Source organism: Staurois parvus, unplaced genomic scaffold, assembly GCF_062004578.1.
Source record: "Staurois parvus isolate SC_StPar_1 unplaced genomic scaffold, SC_StPar_1.0 ptg000409l, whole genome shotgun sequence".
NCBI classification, from domain to species: domain Eukaryota; kingdom Metazoa; phylum Chordata; class Amphibia; order Anura; family Ranidae; genus Staurois; species Staurois parvus.
In genome coordinates, this window is record NW_028318205.1 from 2,325,422 (window position 1) to 2,347,743 (window position 22,322).

General features: G+C 38.6%; 1 protein-coding gene across 21 annotated transcripts in view; it reads right to left on the minus strand.

Annotated features, from left to right (window-relative positions):
• Positions 1-22,322, minus strand: part of MYT1L (myelin transcription factor 1 like) — a 664,471-nt gene that overhangs the window by 138,838 nt on the left and 503,311 nt on the right. For all 21 annotated transcript variants that reach the window (XM_089686713.1, XM_089686712.1, XM_089686714.1 and 18 more), the window contains one exon: positions 3,583-3,917. In XM_089686713.1, coding sequence (XP_089542839.1) covers positions 3,583-3,917 — 335 coding nt within the window. The remainder of the gene's footprint in view (positions 1-3,582; positions 3,918-22,322) is intronic.

A 22,322-nucleotide genomic window follows, 5' to 3' on the forward strand; every position in this document is an offset into this window, starting at 1 on the left:
AACAGTATACAGCATAATGTTAGTTTAAACATTAGGATCACTTAACATACCACCTACAACCCACTTAAACCCAGATACATATCTCCACAAATTATGCTCATCTTTTGACAAGCCCTGTCTCTACAGAGGTCCAAAAATCACTTCCTGTCCTACCAAGATCAGTACTTGGGTATTGTGCAGAGAACATTGTAGTAAAGTTAATAAATAGTGGATTTAGCCTTTCAGCATTGTCTGGGAAAAAGTGGCAATATAAAATCTGATTTTGACCCGTCACACTGTCATTTAATTATTACGTGCCAGTAGCAAGCAAGAAGAATCAATACAAGAATCTGTGACAACAAGATATTAAGACGAAACTTGTGCCAGCGCAGCACCTCAAATAAAGCACATTATTAACTGGAGTCTTCTTGCCTCTTTTCCTGACACTTCATTTCATTCCAAATGAACCTGCATGCTAGAGTACTGCGACATCTATTTCTATTCACCATGGTAAGAAGTGTAGAAACTGGGCAATTAGTTATCAGCTCTTTTGAAATTGTGGTGTTACCCTGAGTGGAGAATTCCTGAGCAGATCTGAGGATGAGGGTGTCAGTATCTTTTTCAGTCTGCAGATAACATTATAAAATATTTTTGCTTTGCAGTGCTTTGACAATTTATAACATTAAGGTGGTTAAAGACATCGAAATCATAAATTTCTGTGTCACGCTCCTGTTTTTTCACTTTGATGTCAGAGGGCAACTTAAAATGCAGCTCCAAGCAAAAAGCATAATTGGGCACCGAATAACTAATACTATCTAGAAACCTTACTGTGTTAAAATGAGAAAGCCATTATCTTTACCCTAATCCAGCTTTTCTCAACTTTTTCAACAGAAAAAAACCCTTGAAATAACTTTTCAGGCTCAGGGAACCCCTGCTAAAAATTACTATCTCTAAAACTCAAGATACAATAGTGTGATGGTCAGTGGGAAGAATGCTCTTAACACTTGTCGTCATTGAGAAGAATTACCCCTTTACAGATAGCTAAAAATATCAATGGTGTCAGTGGAAACTTATCTGAGAGGCAAAAATTGCTCATTGCTGAAGGAACCCCTAGCAACCTCTGGAAGAACCTTGGGTTTCTATGGAACCCTGGTTGGGAAACCCTGCCTTAACCATTTATATGAGATTTATATAACGTCTTGAAGCCAAATTCAGCAAACTTTTCATAGTTTCCCATGTGTCCTCATAGAGAGTACAGTTTTGAGCCAACAAACACATGTGGCTCAACAGACTAAAGGTACGGATTTAGACAGCAGAGCAGCCAAAAGCACACAATGGAAGCCGAGATAAAAATTTCTGCCATGCTGCAAAGAGGTTGTATGCTCAGTTTAAAAGAAAAATATTGACTAACTGTACTTCTAAAAAGTATAAATGTACTTTAAAACAAAGTACGATACAAAGTACTGTGAATATCTAGCTCATTTTATGTTTGTAGGTATTTAAAGGATAAGTTCACCTTTTGGTAAAAAATAATAAATGCACATTTTTTTGCAGGTAAAATAATGTGCATTTATTATCTTTTGCTGCAGGAGCCTGTAAAGTGGTGCCATGCAGGTCTCCTGCAGATCTGTCAGTATATCTGTTTGCCCATGCAGTATGTACGATCAAGCAGATATTCTGACAGGAAGATTCAAAAAACGACCACGGCGCTCCACAGCACAGTGGTAGTTCATTGAGCACTACAAGCTGACAGCTGCTAAGACTGTCAGGACTTGTAGTTCCTCTTCACAGAGGAGTGATGTGGACAGGTGAATGGGGGTGGGAGGTCCCCCGCTAGCTGTCAATGTGGGAGAATGGTGGGGATCCAGGGCCGCTGCTTTCATAAAATGTTACATGTTACACCTTGAATATGAGTATAACATGTAATGAAAGGTGAACTTATCCTTTAAGGTCTGCCAAATCTATTTATTTTAAAGTGCACTAACCCTTTTTCTTTCTTTCCCTGACCTAAATTAGCCCACTCTCCCTCTCTCCAGATGCATATTTACCTCAACCTGGCGGCCGCTGACTTAGCTACTTGTATACATTCTTACAACAAAACTTCTGTGCACTGGCAGTACCTATTTAGCAAATTCTCATGAAATTGTTTTTGGATGTGTCCAGAGGCTGGAGGTGCTTGGGAGAGGGCCACAGAGAAATCTATGGTAAGCCACTGCACAAGTGCTGCCATCCCACACAAAAGAATTTCTGCACTAGAACTGGATGTAATCAAATAGAGGAGGCTACAGCCACCAGTTCAAAGTAAATATGCAGCTGGAGAGGGTGGGCTAGTTTAGATCAGTAAAGATGGTAAAAAGGATAAGTGGATACATTTGCAGTATGTATTTATTTTAAAGATACCATATTTATTAACCCATAGGGTACTCTCTTTCTATACTTTTCCAGTTTAACATTGGGTTTGTGAGCTACAATTTTAGACTTCAAAGGGTTGATTTTCTAAGGGCAAATAGGCTGTTCACTTTGCAAGGAAATTTTTTATTCTTTTCAAAGTGAAACTTTACCAAATTAACTAAGCCCTTGGGCAAATTTCCTTGTAATGTGAACAGTCTATTTGCCTTTAGTAAATCAACTCTCATGCGCAAAGTCATAAAATAATTCCAGTGTAAAATAAGGTTCCAATAACTACGTTAAGGACAGTATAGAAGAAGGTTAAAGAACATGAGGTTGCATTTAGGCACGGGGAGGGGGGGGGGGTCTAGGTGGTTTTACAAAAAGGTGGTGCCTATTGGTCTCAAGTCTCCTTCCTGAAATAAGATTGCTGTCCTTTCACACTCCCCTGCATTTCCAGTTTATCTAATGTTGAGGCTTACCAGGATAACCTTTCCCTGCCCTGTTACCATGTACTTAATATTTAAAGCTGAACCCCAAACAGCAAAATACACATATTGAATACATAAAAGGGAGCTACTTTACCTGCCAAAGGATTTGTATTTTTGTCCGTCTAGTCTAGATTTATACTGCTCCCTCACAAAGAACAGCCACATGGATGACACTATTTACATTACAGGAATACTTTGGTGTCCTATCTCCACCTTGAGCCTTCTGACTTGACAGTGAAAAGTCAACAGCAGACTGATGAGGTCATCCCCTTGCCTATGCCATGCTCCCCTCCTAACAGGACGTTCCTTATCACACATTCGCTTTCAGTACACTTGATTGGCCCACAGTCCTTCCCCTGCCTCTCCTAGAATGCTGCTGTACAGGGATTGCAAGAAACAAATTCAGGTACTTACACTAATTTCCTTTAAAAAATATATTCAATGATGTATTCATATTAAACTTTTATATCTGCCTAAAGTTAGGTTTTAAGTTGTTTGCAAGGGAACTAAAAATCCAACCTGTGGCCATGTATAGAAATATATGTGTTGAAATGTTTTCTTTCTAAGGTATGACTTTAGGAGTTATCTTGGTTATATCACTATCTACAGGACCACATAGTGCAGATTTACATTAGCACTGAACATCAGAAGCATCATAAGTCCCTTTGCCTCAGACTATTTCCCCAATAATACCCCTTTGCTTCAAAATATTTTTAGCTATTACCTTGTTCATCATAGTCATCATCTTCCTCCTCATCTTCTTCCTCATCTTCTTCTATTTCCTCTCCTTCCTCTTCATCTTCCTCTTCATCCTCATCTATTTCATCTTCATCATCTCTATCTATTTCTTCATCTTCCTCATCCTCTTGGTCTTCATTGTCGTCAGAATACTCTTCTTCCTCCTCCTTCTCATCCATTTCTTCTGTTCCATCTGTTTCATAGCACTCATCCACAGAGGAGTTGTCTGTTTTTGAGGAGTATGGTTTTCTTTTGGGTGAGGGTTCCAAAGGCTTATTATCTTGGGTTTTCCTTTTCTTGGCTAAAGGACAGCCGTAAACACTGCAATAAAGACATAAATATTGGATTAAGAAACATCTTAAAATTGAATCAAAACACCAACTAAAACATAGTTATTTACATTCTGGATAGGGTAGGGAAGACTTGGACCCTTTGTGTGGTTCTTCTAATTATCTCCAACTGGGACACAACAGCTATAAAAGCCGAAACAAAGGATAGAAATTATTTCATGTTTTAAGTGTTGTCTGTGTATCTGTTGGAGATTTCCATTCACTTGTGGCAATGTGGGTAGCAGGAAAAAAAGTAAGGGAGGTCCCACAACAGGGCCACAGGCAGTGTTAAAATGCCCCCAGGACATATGACTCTTCTTCCACTGTCCAAAAATTAAAACAAATGGCCAAAGTTATACTTTAAATATTACAAATATAACACTTTGAATGATAGCATGTTATGTAACGAAATGAAGGAAAATACAAATAACTGTTATATGATAATCTGAGTTTAATGTATAAGTAAACTTTTTGTAGAACATCCCCTATTCCCCTAAGCTTATGTAACCTTTAACCCCAAACCCCCCATACACCCACCTATCCAGGTGCATAGGTACCTCTGAGCGGTGACAGTCACCTCCTGTGGTGTTTACATATTCTGTGCAATATCTTGAGTCTCCTCCAGCGCTGGCCACACCTGTGCAGTCACTTTTCATAAACTTGAATGGAGCCATATATCAGCGTCTTTTCTGTAGAACTGCTCCTTTCATGTTTATGGGAAACTACTGCACAAGTTGCAAGCATCCTGAGAGGCTGCCACCACAGGCAGGCTAATATGCCCCTAGAAGGGGTTATGGTTCTAGGTTAGGTTAGCTAATGGTGCTAGGCAGAATATTTTCTACCATATTTGTACTTGTACTTTAACATACAACTAAAGAGCCTTAACCACAGATGAGCAAATGAATACAAACATTTAATATCACGGCGCCATTTATAATTCTGCACTCAAAGCACCACATTCTAAAATGTAGAACACTAAACTATCAGTTTTACAAAATGCAGCAACATCCACACACGTAGGACACCCAACATTATAGGTGATCTATTCTTCTAAAGCAAATACACCTTTTCACACTGGTACTGACTAATAATGTTTCTCTTCTCCCTCAGTTTCTCTTCATCACTCAGCTAATGTAACCTAAATGCTGACAGAGAGGGGCAGGGGAGGGACAAACAAGGATGCTGTACAGGTGCCTGATGTTCTCCTTATCAACACATTATGTAATTGGTCATTAGGACACTGGCAGTTAGAAGGTTGGAATGGTGCATAATGAAAACCTTTGGCATTGTGTAACTAAAGGCAAGCTTGATCCACCTGCTGGCTTGTATACAATTTTGGGCCAATTTTTAGGCTTTTTGCAAAGGCACTCCTGAAGAAACCGGAAAGCACCCCAGAGTGCCTGAGCACTCTGGTTGAAAAAGGCTGCTATAAAGTGAGCTATCCAGGAATTCTGGAGGTTGCGATTCAGCTTGTCCACAGATCAGACATATTACTAGACCATATTATTAGAGAGTTCAATTTACTGAGAAAACATTATTATTATATATTTTGAATGAAAGATCAATACACATTACAAAATCCTAGCTAAACTTCTTTTCTCATACCCATAATACAACATGATCTGAGTGGATTCATACTGAAAAGTCCACATATATTAATATTTGCCACAGGATAGTCATTGTACTGTTTTACCAGAACAAATAAACTCATTGCCTCCATAAATGTCACCAAGCTATTTTGTTTGTTTGGTTTTGGGGAAAATTCAATTTGATGGGTCAAACTGCTATCAAATAGTCTTAAAAAATCAGTTGTGTCAAGCTCCACTCTTTATCTTTCCTTAAAGCTACCCTCTACTGCCCATTGCCATTTCTTGCAGAGGTATAAGTCTTAACCATCAGTCTATGCCGATAATCTACAGTGCATGATTTGTCCCTCAAGGCATGTTCTAAAAATCAGGTTTATGTGCTGAAAATTGAATTCTGCATTTTAAAAAATTTGATTTATCTCTAGAGCTAGCCAAGTCATAAATAAAATTTTAAGACTATACTGTAGATAATTTTGTTTACTCACATCTGACTTCCCTGCCATTTAAAGCAACTGTTGATAGCCTTTACTCAGCCAGAAATGACTGATAACATCAAATAATAAGCTACACATAGCAAATAAAAATACATTGTTGATGACCTAGTCATCAAAACCTTTACAGACATATCTATGAATTTTAGCAGTAGCACTTTAAGAAACATGGAAATATATTTAAGGTCTATCTTACCTTTAAAATTGTTATTTACATGCTATAATATTATTTGGTACTATAAAAGGATTATAAATAAAAAGTATATGCTTAGTGTAACAAAATAAAAATACGACAGGCAGCAGCACTCTATAATTGCCAGAACTGACATAAACTAGATGAGAATAGTTGTGCTGTCCCTTTAAAATTAAACCAAAAAAGATTGGGCATAATTGAACCACCTTAAAATGTTAAATGTTCAAAGTGCAAAAATTAGGTGAAAATACAATATTAGCCAACAATCACACCACCTTATATAAAATCCATGTGACATAAATTAAGCCTTATATGTACTGTATATCAACATAAGACAAATAGAAAAAAGTGCAGCCACTATAGAATCCACATATCATGTGGCCAAAAAACAATTGTACTTTGCACAACAGCAATATCTTTATGCTAATAGAGTTTAAATGTATAAAAACCACAATAGTAAAAAAAATGTAGTAAACCTAATATCTGAAATATTAAAAAATGTAGCCCAATTGTATAAAGAAGTATATAGAAGTATAGGTGTTAAGAAAATATAAACATTTATACTCAGCTAGGTGGATGCAGTATCAATCCAATGCTGCATCTGTCTCCGCTGGTTCAAAGACTGAGAACTGAGCAATCAAACACCGCTGGAGCACAGGGCTGTGGAGGGAGCAAGAGTGGCTGGGTCAGGCTCTCAGCAGCATGTTGAGAGGCTGAGTCAACTGCCGGTTCAGGTATCTTGGTGGATCACAATCATCTGTGACGTCAGCTGACAGAAGGCTTTAGCCCGCTTTTGCCTAAAAATGGATCACAGAAGTGCAAAACAAACTACACACCTGTGATCCCCAGGAGAAATATAGCCAAAATAGCTTTGTCTATACTTCTCCTTTAAGTTAAAATCAAGTGCTAGCAAAACTGCTGTGCAGACTCTGTAGACTTCAGTGCTCCAACACCACAAGTACACTCCACCTCCATACCAGATTGTTTGTCCTTTTAATACTGAGGTCAAACGGCATTTGTGGGTAAAACCATGCAACAAGGTCACCAACCAACCATAAAGATAGATGTCATCTCTCTACAACACTCAGGGGTCAGATAGCAGTAGCAGTTTAACCAAGTGTACAATCTCTTTTGAATGATGTTGCCAGCACCCCCACCGATCACAAAAATTACATGGAGAAAAGTAGAGGAACTATAGTGCATTAACTTTTATAAAAACACTTTAAATAAAAAGATACTCAGAGAGATCCTGATAAAAACAGTATGTGAGAGCATGCCACTCGACCAAGTGCATCTACAAGATGACAACACAACCAAGACCCTGCCCAACTAGTTTCATCACACCGGTCGTCAGGGGACTATGATATCCCATAATGCACATGTGAGCATCTTTTTATTATGACTTATGGCTGCCTGGTTATCTTGTTGCATGGTTTTACTCAGAAGCACCATTTGACCTGAATACTTGTGGTGTTGAAGCACTGAAGTCTACACCGTCTTTACAATGGATTGCTAGCACTTGATTTTTACTTGGACAACATTTTTTGAATGTTTTATATTTTTGCACTTGGATTAATGTTTTATGGTGGTTCAATCATACACAATCTTTTTCTTTTAAAGGTTCTATTTTCATCTAGACTAGAAAAGGATTATTAACAGCATTCTCTTATGCTTGCCATACACTAGTCGAAAAATTGTTCAAACGCGTTTTCAGAAGATGAACACATAGAGGTGAGAGTAAACAATATAGCCATCATGTAATGACCAAATTTCGAATGATAAATCATTCAATGGAATTGAATCCGTTTTTTGTTAATTTTTTGCGTCTGGGTCACATATACTCAGTAACAGCAATTCAATTTTTAATGGGTGAGAAACACATTAATCTTTCAATTTATTGTCTATTCATCAGAAGTTTTCCAAATTTTTCCTTCAATTTTTTTGACTCAAAAATGTAACTACCATTATTTGATTTGTGCCCATTAACTGGATGAAAAATGAACAAACTGTCCATATGACAGATTTACGAATGATTTTTCATCTAATGTATGGACACCATTAGTCCTCAAATTCACAGTGAGGGACATACAGTACATTGAAGCCAAACTTTTTTTTTCTTTTTAGGAAGAATCACAATTTCTGTCATGTTTTTATTTCTGTTTGGGTTCCCATTGGGGAGCTTTTCCCTGACTCCCTGTCCCTTTGATGCCTAAACAAGATCAGTTGTCACCGAGACAGGAAATCACAGACTGCAATAAAAAGGATTGTAATATGTCTGATCCCTTCTTCACTCTACTAAAAAATGTGTTTTTGTCTGTGTTCCTTTTGCACATATATCGCAGCATTTTGACAGGAAGTGAGAAGAAACTTTCTCAATAGAAACTCAATAGAGTTTCTAACTCTTTTCCACTTTATCCAAAACAAAATTTTGACTAGAACCAGGCTTTATATTTTAATATTTTCTGTATTTTGTATTTCTTTATTGTCTCTGTAAACGAAAATCCTTATTCTGAATTATCCACTTTTGAGTACAACAAGTAAAGTATTTTAAACAGGATTGCTTTCCCATTGTAAGCTCCAAGGAGCAGGGCCCAACTAACCCTCTTGTATTGAACTGTATCATTGCTGTATTGTCTCTCTTTATATTGTAAAGAACTGAGCAAACTGTTGGCGCTATATAAATTCTGTATAATAATAATCTTTCTTGTATTTCCTAAACACACCCATAAGCTTTAAAGTTGATGGAAAACCTGTGACATTGCACAGATCTTTTGTCTAGCCTGTGGATAAGTAGATTTATTTAAATGGAAGAATGCTCCCCCTAGCGTGCTCCAAAAACAAGAACAATCTTACACATGTTCTGTAAAAAGGAATCCACAGAGAAGCAAAAATTAGTCACCTTTCCTCCTTGAAGACATGCTTCTTCAGCAATCACATCTATCAATCACTTTTCCTTCATGTATACTATGTTTCATAGTGTGGTCAAAAATTGTATTTCATTAGTTAATTTTGCTAAGAATCCGGATGCAACTGGACTTATTTGAAAATAACGGAGAACTATTCTAAATGTGGTTAATATTTTATTGATCTGTAAATTTTTGCTTTACAATAGGTGATATAATTCACACATAATCAGTAATCACTATGTAGGAAACCCATGCAAAACTCAATTCTGACCATGTTTGCCTCTGGCACAATTCTGATGTAGAGATCAACCCACACATATTTGTCAGAATGAGTTACTTCTGGTCTACCATGTTTGATATGGATCTCTCATCCTTTGTCTGGGGCATGCAGCTGCTTCTAAAGTCCATGCCTGTCACTTCTTTTACATATAAATAGCTGGTATTAGGTTAATGATGAGTTTTAAAGTAGTACAATGCCCAAAACAGTGACTAACCTTTAAAACTGCAGTCAAAACAGCACTAAAAAACACTACTTTGGTCTGAAGACACAGAGCCTAGCTGTTGGTCTTATTTAACATGGCAAAGAAAAAATTTAAAATACAATAATCCATCGGAATTAACTTGACAAAGGGCCCTGCTAGGGATGAGAAAAAGGGCTTAAGTGTAGCATACTTAGCATGTAATTGTTTATCCATGGATTCCTGACAGAGCAGCTATTCTTAACGAGGTTCCCTAGAACCCTAAGGTTCCTCTAGAGGTTAACAGTTCCTTCAGCTGTGGTTTATTGATCTTCCATTTGATGGTGCCTGCACAGTTCTGGGGCTAATGTCATCGGAAAGAGGCAGCAATATGGCATCAATGGTTGTTTTAGCTGTGTGTAACGGTATTTTTCCCACTGACCCCTATACATAGTTACATAGCTAGTCTGGCTGAAAAAAGACAAAAATCCATCAAGTTCAACCATAAAAAAAAGGTATAATCCTACACCCACAGTTGATCCAGAGGAAGGTAAAAAACCCAGGAAGGTATGATCCAATTTGCTCCTGCAGGGGAAAAAATTATTTCCTGATCCCCCGAGAGGCAATTGGTTATTCACTGGATCAACTTTACCTATAAATGTTAGTAACCGGTTATATTCTGTGTATCCAAGAAAGAATCCTGGCCTTTTTAAAAGCAATCCACCTAGCTGGCCAGAACCAACTCTTGAGGGAGTCTATTCCACATTTTCACAGCTCTTACTGTGAAGAAACCTTTCTGTATTTGGAGATTACATTTCTTTTTCTCCAGATGTAAAGAGTGCCCTCTTGTCCTCTGTGATGACCTCAGGGTGAATAGCTCTACTCCAAGTTCACTATATGAACCACTGATGTATTTATACATGTTGATCATATCCCCCCTTAATCTCCTCTTCTCAAGAGAGAATAAATTCACTTCCTCTAATATTTCCTCATAGCTGAGCCCCTCCATGCCTCATATCAGTTTGGTTGCCCTTCTCTGTACTTTTGTGAGATGTGGAAACAGCTCTCATTGTTTGAATACTGCTTGTGTGGAGTAAATTAAATGTTTTGACTGACATTCTGCAGTTTAGCCACAAGATGTCACTGTTTTTCTAACACAGCCTCAGACTGCATAGAGATTTCTATATTCATGAAGAGGTGGAGTTTTCACACAGAGGAGAGAGAGCAACCATGTTTTGGAGAATGGTGAATGAGGGGGGCCATGTGAGCTGAGAATCTGATGACATCCAGGTGTGAGAGCACCCCTCAGTAACCAGAGATTGCTGCCAGGAATGCTGATGAGATTACTGCCAGGAAGGCTGATGAGAGCAGAGGAACTAAGCAACATATACGGCAAGATCGCATGCTTGTTGGAGAGACATTTGTTCTGTTCAGAGTCACCAGCGGATACAAAGCATTTCAGTGTTGGCGCCTTGAGACTGAGTCCAGGCCTATAGTTAGTTAGGGTTTCTGTTTGTGTCAGGCCACAAGTGTTGTTACTAATTATTGGAAGGACTCCACAACTTAAAGTGACATTTCACATTGGAGAGCTGATAAAATCCTACAAACTCAAGCCAGACTGGCGTTTTGCTCAGAAGGAATACTCAGGCACGTGCTACAGGACCAGTTATGGGAGGGGGAATACTGTAGATTTGTGTAAGATTGTAAGCTGTTGTGCTGCACCGCAGGCTAGCCCATACCATACACCCATACACTGACTCCTGCTCTTTTAGGGTAATAACAGGTAAGGTGTGGCAGCTTATTTGTGCCCGCCAGTAGGTAAATTACTTCACTTTCTACCTTCATCCATCAGAAGGCGCCGTGCTGTGCAGCACAAGGGTCTCAGCCTTTGGGCTGGGTGTATGTAAATTTATTGTCTGTTTCCAGCATTTGTGGTTGTGCTTATTTGCCACTGCTTTTGCCACACTTTCTCCAGTTCTTCAATGTTCTTTTTGTGCCCAAAACTGAACTGCTTATTCCAGATGAGGTGTTACTAATGATCTGTACAGGGGTAGAATGATCTCTCTCTCTCTCTGGAGTATATACCTCTTTTAATACAAGAGAGGATTTTGCTCACTTTAGAAACCGCAGCTTGGCATTGCATGCCATTATTAAGCTTGTGATCTACCAGAACTCCCAGATCCTTCTCCACCATTGATTCCCCCAGTTGTACCCCCCTAGTATGTATGGTACATATATATTCTTAGCCCCCAAGTGCATAACCTTACATTTATCAACATTAAACCTCATTTGCCACATAGTTGCCCAATTACACAGTGCATTGAGGTCAGCTTGTAAGTTGGAGAGATCCTGTAAGGACGTTATTCCACTGCACAGCTTGGTGTCATCTGCAAAGACTGAATGGTTTTAGCAGGAGTTTCCTGAAAACTGAAGTTTAATAAAATTACCCCCTTGGGTGTAAAAAGGTTCAGAAAGGCTGGTTTAGATTATTTTAATCACTTAAGGCATATCTGAGCTAAACCCCCCCCAAAAACAAAACCTCATAAATGTAATATTTTTCAGCTTATCAGTACTTAGATAGCATAGTAGAATTATTTATTTATTCTTTATTCCTTTAGTTTATTTATACAGTATATTTTAAAGGGCCCCTATAGCAAAACCATTGCATTCTGATAACTATATAAGGTTAATATATGTACAGCACCCTCCTAGTTTAGCTAGGGGCAGGTAGATCTTAATGGTTAGTGAGAAGCTGATTAGGTGAGATAGCCAGATGGGTCAAATACTGGTCAGGATTGAGAGACCCTGCAGGCCAGCCCCTCTGGCTGTCAGAGTAGGGCTTTGAAGGCAGTGGGTGGATTTGAGGAGTGGCTGGCTACACTATTGAGGGACCTCAGCTAATCCCCAACAGGAGGCCTGGAAAGGTGTTGAGACTTCCTTAAAAGAGGAAGAGCCTGCTCAGTAACAGGAGTATGGTGGTGGGGGAGGAGTGAGAAGAAGGAAGATGTGAGGCTGGGGGAGGAAGGCTGCCAGGAGGCCTAGTAGGATGGGGCCTGCCTGCGAGCCTGGAGCTGGAAAGGAGGAAACCTCAGAGCTCACTGGCCCCCTGAGAGAGGACCACCTGTATGGTAGGGAAGGAGCAGCGGAGATGATAGGCCTGGTAGCAGCAGCCATTCCACAAGCAGTACAGGAGAGGATCTGAGTGAGTACACCTGCACCCCCTAGGCGGATAGGGGAAGCCCTCTATTAGTGACTGTCATCCATTTAAAGGTACAGGAGCCAGATTCCCTGCTTCGGAAGAACGTCTGCAGATTGCTGGGTGAAGAGGAGTTCATCTAGGGTCTGGGGTAGTAAAACTGGAGCTGCTGGCTAGCACTCCAACAGATACTGTGTCAGAGGAGAGAAGCAGTGAATAGTTCAGGAAGGTGTCCTCAGATTTCAGTTCCATTGGGCATCATAAACACCCCTTACCCCATCCAAGTTTAATCCCTTCAATAGAAATAGAAAAAACAATGTTCAAGGCCTGATTTCTGTCTATGGATGAAAGCTTGTGTGGAGAATGCTAACTGACTGGCTGTGCAGGGCTATAGGGGGACCCAAATTCATCAGCAATCCCTAGGGGGTAGTGCTACACATGTAAAGATGGTATTTGCATATTTTTCTCCACATTAACATGCAGACCAAAATATCCAGCAATAGTGACAGTGTTGGAGTTGGGATGAACTATAACATTTCATTGAGTGTTTACACAAGCACCCAGGGCAGTGTAATAGTTGATTCCATCCCTTTCTCTGTTCAGTTTATTGTGGTAGAGCCTCTACTTTTTGCCCCACCATATTTCACCTAAGTGGACTCTTGCTAAAGCCTAGTACACGTGATCAGAAAATCGTACCAAAAATACTGCTTTCAAAGCGATCGTACGATAATCTGATCATTAGTACACAGCTTTCTTCCTAAATTATTTGAAGGGACAATATTTTCATTGTGTATATGGGGCTTAAAGAACAAAGGAACTCCAGGCAACAAGTGTAATCAAGGCACTCACAAGGCAATAGAGGATGAACAACAATTGGACCAAAGGCAGAAAGTCCCTGTTTCTGTTATTAGTTTTCTATAAATCCTTGTTTTATATAATGGGGTAACAGATTAAGCCTTTCAGGATAGCTAGTATCATCAGCAGAAGAGTCCAACATGTGCAAAGTCTCAAAGGGTTACTCGACCGAAAACACAATCAGATCACCCAATGTCATAATTATGTAAACAAACTCTCAAAAGATAATAGAAACCGTTGCATGATGTGGTAGTATTTAGCTGATTGTTGTACTCAAATAAAAAGCTAAAAATGTCCAGGTTAACACTGTACCCACTTACCAAAATTATTTTTGCTAATTATTTATTTATAGTATACAGAGTTCAAAGGACAGCAGATATGTGATGACACATATCATACATACATTAAGTGTACAAAAGTCACTTGCAGATAGAGACACCTCTGAAAAAGCCAATACATAAACAATTACTCAACAGTGGAAAGGTAGTATCAAAAGATTAAGTCAACAAATCTGACCAGCTATGTACAGTCACATACGGTAAATATAGTCTTCCTGTCTATGTCTCTCAACTGTTCTGAGTGTCATCAGTGAAAAGCACTGGACACTGGGTTTTCTTTTTTATCCCATAAGGTGAGCAGATTTAAAAGGGTAAGGAAGTGGGTAACAAGTAAAGGAGGAAGAGTAGAGAAAGAGAGAGAGAGAGAGAAAAAAAAGGAAAAGAAAAAAGGGAGGGGGAATTATTAGGAGATCACTGGAAGTTTTCTTATGGGCATGGTTGCAAACAGCCCTTACCCTCATCTGAAAAGATAAACATATTCCAATGGATCCATGTTTTAAAGTAGGTCTCATACCTTTTTTGGGCAGAAAGTATCAGATCTTCTATCTGATCCTCCTCCCCTAAAAGCCATAGTGAAATAAAGGGGGGTTGCAGATCTTTCCATTTCAAAGGGATGCCAAATTGTGACAAACTACTTTGCAAAGATATCATAGGCAGACATAGACACTAGAACCTTTAGCATTAGTTCCTCTTGTATCAAATATTCAAATATAACTCCCCAATGAATATTACCAGACCATACCAAAAACATAACATGATCAAACAAAGCAGAATATTCACCAAATTGTGCTTACTCTTACTCAGTGAAGAAACTTTGAGAGTGTAGCCCAAAAAACCCCATAAGCATGGAATACTAGGAAAAGAGTACCAGACACAAACCTGTATATATGGAAAGAGTCGGGTAGAACCTAAAAGCAGATATACTGTAAACCCAAAATCAAAAATGGAGTGTATTGTAGCTTACCAGTACATAATTGTGGTGGTTGAATACATTTCCTTTTTTTTTTTATTTTCACCTGCAGATCTGGCCAGTAACTCAACTTCTATCTTGGGGAGAGGGTATTGTTAGATGTACTGGCTGCATTGTATAGACTTGACTGACCTCATAAACCTGAACTCCTGCTAACATTTTTTACGTGGCTACAGCAAAAAATATGTTTTTCCTTCTGGCATAACATTTATACATAAATTAATAAAAGTTAACCCTTTCTTTTTCTTCTATTTTCACCCCTGTCTGTATTATTTGGTTTGGCCCAACCCTCTCTCTGATACTTTTATAGATGTATTGGCTGGATCAAGAAAATAAAACAAAGGAAAAAAAAAAGAAAAATACTGCAGTCACTACATTAAAAAATTGCTAAACTGCAAATAGTACATTTTTATTTTTGGGTTTAATACCCACTACATACATTCTATACTACCTACTTCTATAGTTTTACAAGGGAAGTTTTATGCTATAAACTCTGCCCGCACCCTTAGCTGCCTACAGAGCATAATCATTTATGATTAATCACACTATATTGGTGGTTAACATAGAAATCAAAACAAAAACTGAAGTTTCATTTATAAGAGGCAGTGATAAGGATCCCGCTTAAAGTAGTATAAAACCCCAAAACAGAAATTGATATATTGCTGTTTACCAGTCCTTAGATGTGGTGGCTGCATTAGTTTTATTTTTATTTTTTTCCCTTTATTTAACCTCATGATCTGGCCAGTATAAATCTTGTCTCAGGGTGTCTGCATTCTGGATGAAGTAGTAAAGCGGACATCTTTTGACAGCAGCATTGTCAGTCTGGGGGAAGGTAGTGTTAGGCTAGCAGATTTAGACAAACTTGACTGACAATTTGAAGCTGGGATGCAATTAACACTTTATAAAAAGTTACAGCAAAACTTTTTTTTTTACTTTTGTGATAAAGGTTTTACATAAATGAATAAAAGTGGACCAGTGTGTGCACCCTTGTCAGTATAACATGGTTTATCCCAACAATGTAACTGCTACTTTGTTTGGACACTCTGGTCTGTTAAGGTAAGTTGAAAAATGAGAGTAACTGGCTGGATGATTAGGTGAAAATAAAGGAAAAAAGCCCCCCAAGAAAACAAAAAAAAATGCAGCCACCACATCTAAGAATTGGTAAGCTATTGTAATTTTTGGGTTTAATTCTGTTTTAAGTAGCCTATATATCCCTCCCCCTCAAAAAAAGAATAAAGGCATAGAGCATAGCAGAGAGTGAAACCAACACGAGAAATAAATTGTTTAAATGTCATCTGAAACTGAAAACAACCAAGGGATGAAATGTCAGCCTAAATAAAAGGAATCCATAAAAGGGGGGTAAACCCACAGGTACAGGGAAATCCAGTGCACAAATCATAAGGGACCACTATAAGTGCAGATAAAAGTTCTCTTACCATACACTCTTTAATTAGTTTCTAATTTTCTGAGAGCGATACAAACAAAAGTAGGGTATAGTTGGACATCATTAACCTGAATACTCCTTGAGCATGTACATAAGGAGGGCCATTGAAGAACACAAGGAATACAACTTTAACCTCTTGGCGCTGGCCGAATGCAAATGTGCGGCCTCCCGGCATCTAGACACCAAGGGGCCGCACATTTGCGTTCTATTAAAAAAACCACATATGTGCTGAGAGCGCGCACCCTGCGTACTCCCAGTACACATGTTCGGTACTCATGGAAAGGTCCCGATCTCATTTGATCGGGACCTTTCCAGATCATGTGAACGCCGTGACAGCAAATCACGGCGGTCACATGACCCTAAAACCCTGCCCCGCCTCCCGGCTTCTGGAACCCTTAAAGGGCCGGGAGGTGCCGGTGCCTAGGAGTTAAAATACAATTTTCAGCTGAAGAAATAATTGTAATGGAAAGAAGCTAGAGTTGAAAAATTAGCAGCGAAACAAGAGTACATTTAGGGCAGCTGTAATATTGTTTGTTTTTTTTAATTAGATATTATTATTATTATAACACAGGATGATACAGCACCAACAGTTTGCCCAGTGCTTTACAATATAAAGGGAGACAATACAGCAATGATACAGTTCAATACAAGAGGGTTAGGAGGGCCCTGCTCCATGGAGCTTACAATCTAAGAGGGAGGGGCTGGTGGTACAAAAGGTAATAACTCTGAGTGATGAACTGATAGGAGAAATAGAAAATTTGGTTATTAGCTGAAGGCAGGATAGGCTTCCCTGAAGAGATAGGTTTCTAGGGTAACAGTGCTAGCTCACCATACTCTATCTATGGAGGAGCAGTACTGATATCCTAGGATAGGACTACAGAACACTGTCCCTTCTGTTCTTTTCTTCTATGTAATATAGGGGGAGGTGTTTTATAGTCCATGGATATAGTTGGGAATCATGTAACTTAAGAGCATGCAGCACTGAGTGACAGCACAGACAGTTAAAAGCTCACTAGATTGTGGGCAGGAACAAGTAATTTCTGAACGTATTGTATGTAACAGATATAACAGAGCACTTTCATTTGTCTATCTATGAGAGTAAAAAGGCGCAAAAATAGAAGTTCTTGATTAGAGTTTACATACATGTTAAATAGTAAAGTCTTAAGTACCAGAGCAGCTACATCTAAATACAATTTCAGCCCAGAGGTAGCAACTTATTTCTGCTACAAGACTGACCATTGTACATAAACAGGAGTATAACATAGAAATACTATCCTTCAGGTCACACATATTAAGTGATGAGAAGCTATGACACCCTTAAAAATAGGAACCTGCAAAATCCTGTACCCGTGTATATCACTAGAAGTTAAAAACAAGCCCAATGATGATTGCAGAAGCTTTCATTTAAATAGGTAAGTCCAGTTAACCAGCAAATTTACCACAAGTAATATGTTCAGAGAAAAAACATAATCTGATAGAGAGTTCCTGAACTGGCCCTTTAGTTTGTAGTTTTAGTTTCTAACACACACATTCGAAAATTAACTTACAATTGCTGAAAGTTTTAATATAGATGCTCACAAAACAAAAATATGTGTTTTGTCGATAAGAAGCCGGAACCCAGACCATCATTTATGGAAAAAACTCTGATGAGTTAAACACATTTTTGGAAGCTTTGGAGTAATGGCAAAGAAAGAACAATTTAATATGCAAGGGCTTCAATGTTATAACATGTGCAGTGTCTTTCATTAATTAATCAGCAGTCCCCTTTCTCAGTGATAGATGACACTCCTGCCAAAATGCCATCACTGGATTGAACTGGGAAGGGAGTCTAGAAACACATAAGGAGTAACCAAGGCTAGCATCCAGCCTAATAAAATATAAATCCCTCCTGGTTGCCAAAACTGACTATCACAAGTAGAGCTTGTGTGCACAGACATTTGAACAAGCCAGAACATCTTTTCTCCTCATAGAAGACAATGGAATTGTAAAAGATGCTTGAAGTAGTTTATGAATCTAAGATTGAGGTCAAAAGTACCTGTGAGGGAACTCCGAAGCATTTCAAACTGATTTTAAATGCAAGCTGAATACAACTGAAAGCACACTCATTTGCCCCTATACACAAGCACAATACAGTAAGTACTGACCCTTCTCAATAAAATTTACTTTACTTTAATATATTGGCTGGGCCAGACACTACTTTGGTTATATCAGTCATCTTTTAAACCAGTGGCCTCCAAACTGCAGCATGGGGGCCAGTTGTGGCCCTTTGTCTGCCTTAATTCTGCCGTTGGGGCACTATTCCTTTCACTGACACCAATGATGGGGCACCAACTCTTCCACTGGCACCAACAATGGGGAATTATTCCCCTCACTGATACCAACAATGGGGCACTATTATTCCTAGTAAAACAAATGATGGGACATTGTTTACTCTCAGTTGCGTTTGAGCATTTTCTACTCCTACTGGCCACTAAAGCCTGAAGGACAGTAAACTGGCCCTTTGTATGAAAAGTCTGGAGACCCCTGTTTTCAACTAACAAAATGATCGATAAACTCATTTTTGTTAATAAATTTCTTGACATCACAAGGCACATTCATTCTCAGGAAGACAGTGCAGTGCCTAACTAGAAATAAACATTCTTCAGAACATTTTCAACACCGTTATCAACATCATCATCCCTTATTTCTCCCCCCACTCTATTACTGAGCACAGTCAAATTCACATAGGAAGACTAGGTTCTCGATGAGTGAACTTGGGGTCAGATGAAAATTGGTCTAGAGTCCAATGAAGATATCCTCATAAGCCTGGTCATTAATTTTGCTTACTTAAAGTCCTAATACTTCAGTAGCATGCCTTTTGTGATTCTGTTGATAACCCACCAGATCCAGATGCCAAAAGCGTGCTATCTTGGATTCCAATGATAACTGAGCATAGAGTTGAAGGCCTGCTCAGCGAAGGTAAGATCATGGATGACTAAGAGTGTTGGGAACAGCAGAAGCAAACACAGGAGTTGCTGGAACAGGAGTACTCAAATCATATTGGGAACTATAGGAGCCACTATGTGCTCAGCTATAGAGCAGATCATCCAGCATCATCATGATACTTAATCTCATGTAAGTGACACCCATGCCAGTAACTACATACACAGGATGCCCTCTATTCCAAATGTGACTGTTATTGAGTCAACAGTTTGAGTGTCAGTAAGATGAGGGCTTCAGATTGAACAGCAGGTAAATTCATTCAGTTACTGATTTTTATCAGCTCTGCGATATCTCTTGACTATTCTGGCTGTCGAGAAAACAAGAGTTTTTTTATTCTTTAATCATGGATGAAGAGAGGCTCAGAATCAAGAAAGGAGCCATTAATTGATACCAAAAAAAGCTGGCACTAACTTTACAAATCAAGTGGCAGTGAAAGCAGCTGAAAAGGAGTACCAATTCTCCATGAGCACAGACTCCTATCGCCACCCACAAGTAGTCTACCAACTAAATTAGAACACAATACAGACAGATGAGCTGCTGCTATGGTTCAGCAGTCACAACTCTTGTTCCTAATCTCGAGGGATCTGTAATACATATTTATATCTTATACATTTATTAAATTACTGTTCATTCAGGATCAACATTTAAAATTCATAGAAGTACATCTTAATTTGACAAACACACCACATTTTGTAATGTAGGGTTTCCTGGTCCTCTGAGACAGTATTGATAGTGACTGCTGGTCGCAAGACTAGTCCTCAGCCAAAAAAGGCAGATAGTCTGAGAGTTCACGATTCCTTTAAAGAAGAGGTCTTCTTCATTATCCATTACAGTAGAAAATCACTTTGATAACATACTAACAGTACGAAGAGCAGTAATTCATTCAAGCTAATAGATTTTATATTACAGCATTTGAACATTGTTTAACCAGTTCAGCTCTTACACCTGTACACCCTCTATGGACCAGATCACTTTCTACATTCCTGCCATTAACCTGTTTAATCAAAAATAACTGTGTCATTTTGTCTTTATTTAAGATAACAAAGTAATACAAATAATGTTTTTTTTTGGCCAAACAAGACCTTTTTTTGATGAGATTCTCTCCCAAAAATGAATTTTTTAAAGCAATCCATAGACAAAAAATATAAGGAAATAAAGAAAAGCAAGACTTTTATCAGTGCTAGTTAAAAATTGTCACTGTTAAAATTACACCATTGTGATTCCGGTGCAAAGCAGTACAACATTTTATTTTCAATTTTGCACATTTTTATATGACGCCAGAAAACATAACCAACAAAATTAATAAAAACAAAAAAAGATTAAATATTAATGGACTGAAAAATAGAAATGAAAAAATCAGAATAATAAAGTGATATTGTACTCAGAAGCAAATATTTATAAAATTGCAGCCTACCAATGCTTAGAGGTGCTGGCTGCATTAGTTTTCTTTTTTAGGATTTTTTTTTTATGTTCACCTGGTGATCCAGCCAGTAAGTCAACAGAGCAAGCTGTCCTGCCGATGTAGTGGTCAGAATTTGAGAGAAATCATTTAACACTGACAGGGGTGCTTACAATGATCTGCTTTTATTTATGTAAAACCTTTATCCCAAAAGAAAGAAAACTGTCGCTGTAACTGCTTAAAATGTATTAGGTAAAGTTTTGCTTCAAATTACTTGCAAATTTAAATCCGATAGTCAATCTAACACTCCCCTCTCCCCAGACTGACAATACCGCTGTCTAAAGACATCTCTGTTGCTCCTTCATCCAGAGTGTAGGAACCCTAATACAGGGGGTGAGCTTCTGGCCAGATCATCAGGTGAAATCAGAGGGAAAAAAGCCTAAGAAAGAAAACTAATGCAGCCACCATATCTAATGACTGTAAGCTGCACAATATATTAAATTTTTGTTTTTGGGTTTAAAACTGCTTTTAAGTGGTTCTAAAGCTGATATGATTTTTACCTTAATGCATTTCCTAAAAGAACAGAGGTGATTGTAGCCGTATTAGTGCATTTGCGACAGGAACAATTGAGTACTGTCCGTGATACTTTTTTTATTTGCACTAACATTCAATTTTGAGGACAAGCTTTCGGGGAATGTCCCCTTCTTCAGGTCTAAGCAGTACTGGTTAGACCTGAAGAAGGGGACATTCCCTGAAAGCTTACCCTCAAAATTGTATGATAGTGCAAATAAAAAAAGTATCACGGACAGTACTCAATTGTTCCTGTCTAAAAAACATAGAAAACATTTCCTGTACCAATCCTGTGCTGCACCCATCTCCAGGTCTTCTCCTTTGTCTTTCTCTTCTCACCAAAGGATCTGGTAGCAGCGGGAGCCATTGACACCTGCTGCTGCCAATCAAATCCTTTGTGTAGAAAGTGGGGGGCGGGGGTTACGGACATATGCAGCCCACACATAGGTCCCCATAGCAAGTAGCTTGCTATGGGGGCAGATACAAAAAAGAAGGTACCAAGATTGTCAGAGGTGGACTCTAGAAGAGGAGGTTAGGGGCTACTCTGTGCAATATCATTTACCATATTTATTATTTTAATTAAAAAAAAAAACACTTTAAGGAGAGAAAGGGCAGGAATTAATTATGGCTAATTAGGGAAGTCTAAGGAGCAAAATAAAAATGAATTATGTTATTTTTTTTTTTTTTTACTTTTACCTGTCAGGTTGCTTTAACTAACATCATGTGAGGATTAAAGCTCATCTCTTTGATCTGTAGATTAATAAAACAGAGAAGATACACAAATAACAATGTAACTTTGTATCTCTCTATCTCAGTGTTTAAACAATGTCTGTTTTTGACAGCAGCACAGCAGCAGCAATTACAGCTGCTGTATTTAACATCACCTCCTGCCTGTCATTTTGACAGCTGGGAATTTCCAGCAAGTGGGAGGGGGAAGTGGCAGCAGGGCAGAATGACAGACGTACTACACATGCCATGTGTACTTTGGTGTCCACAATTGGTTAGAAAA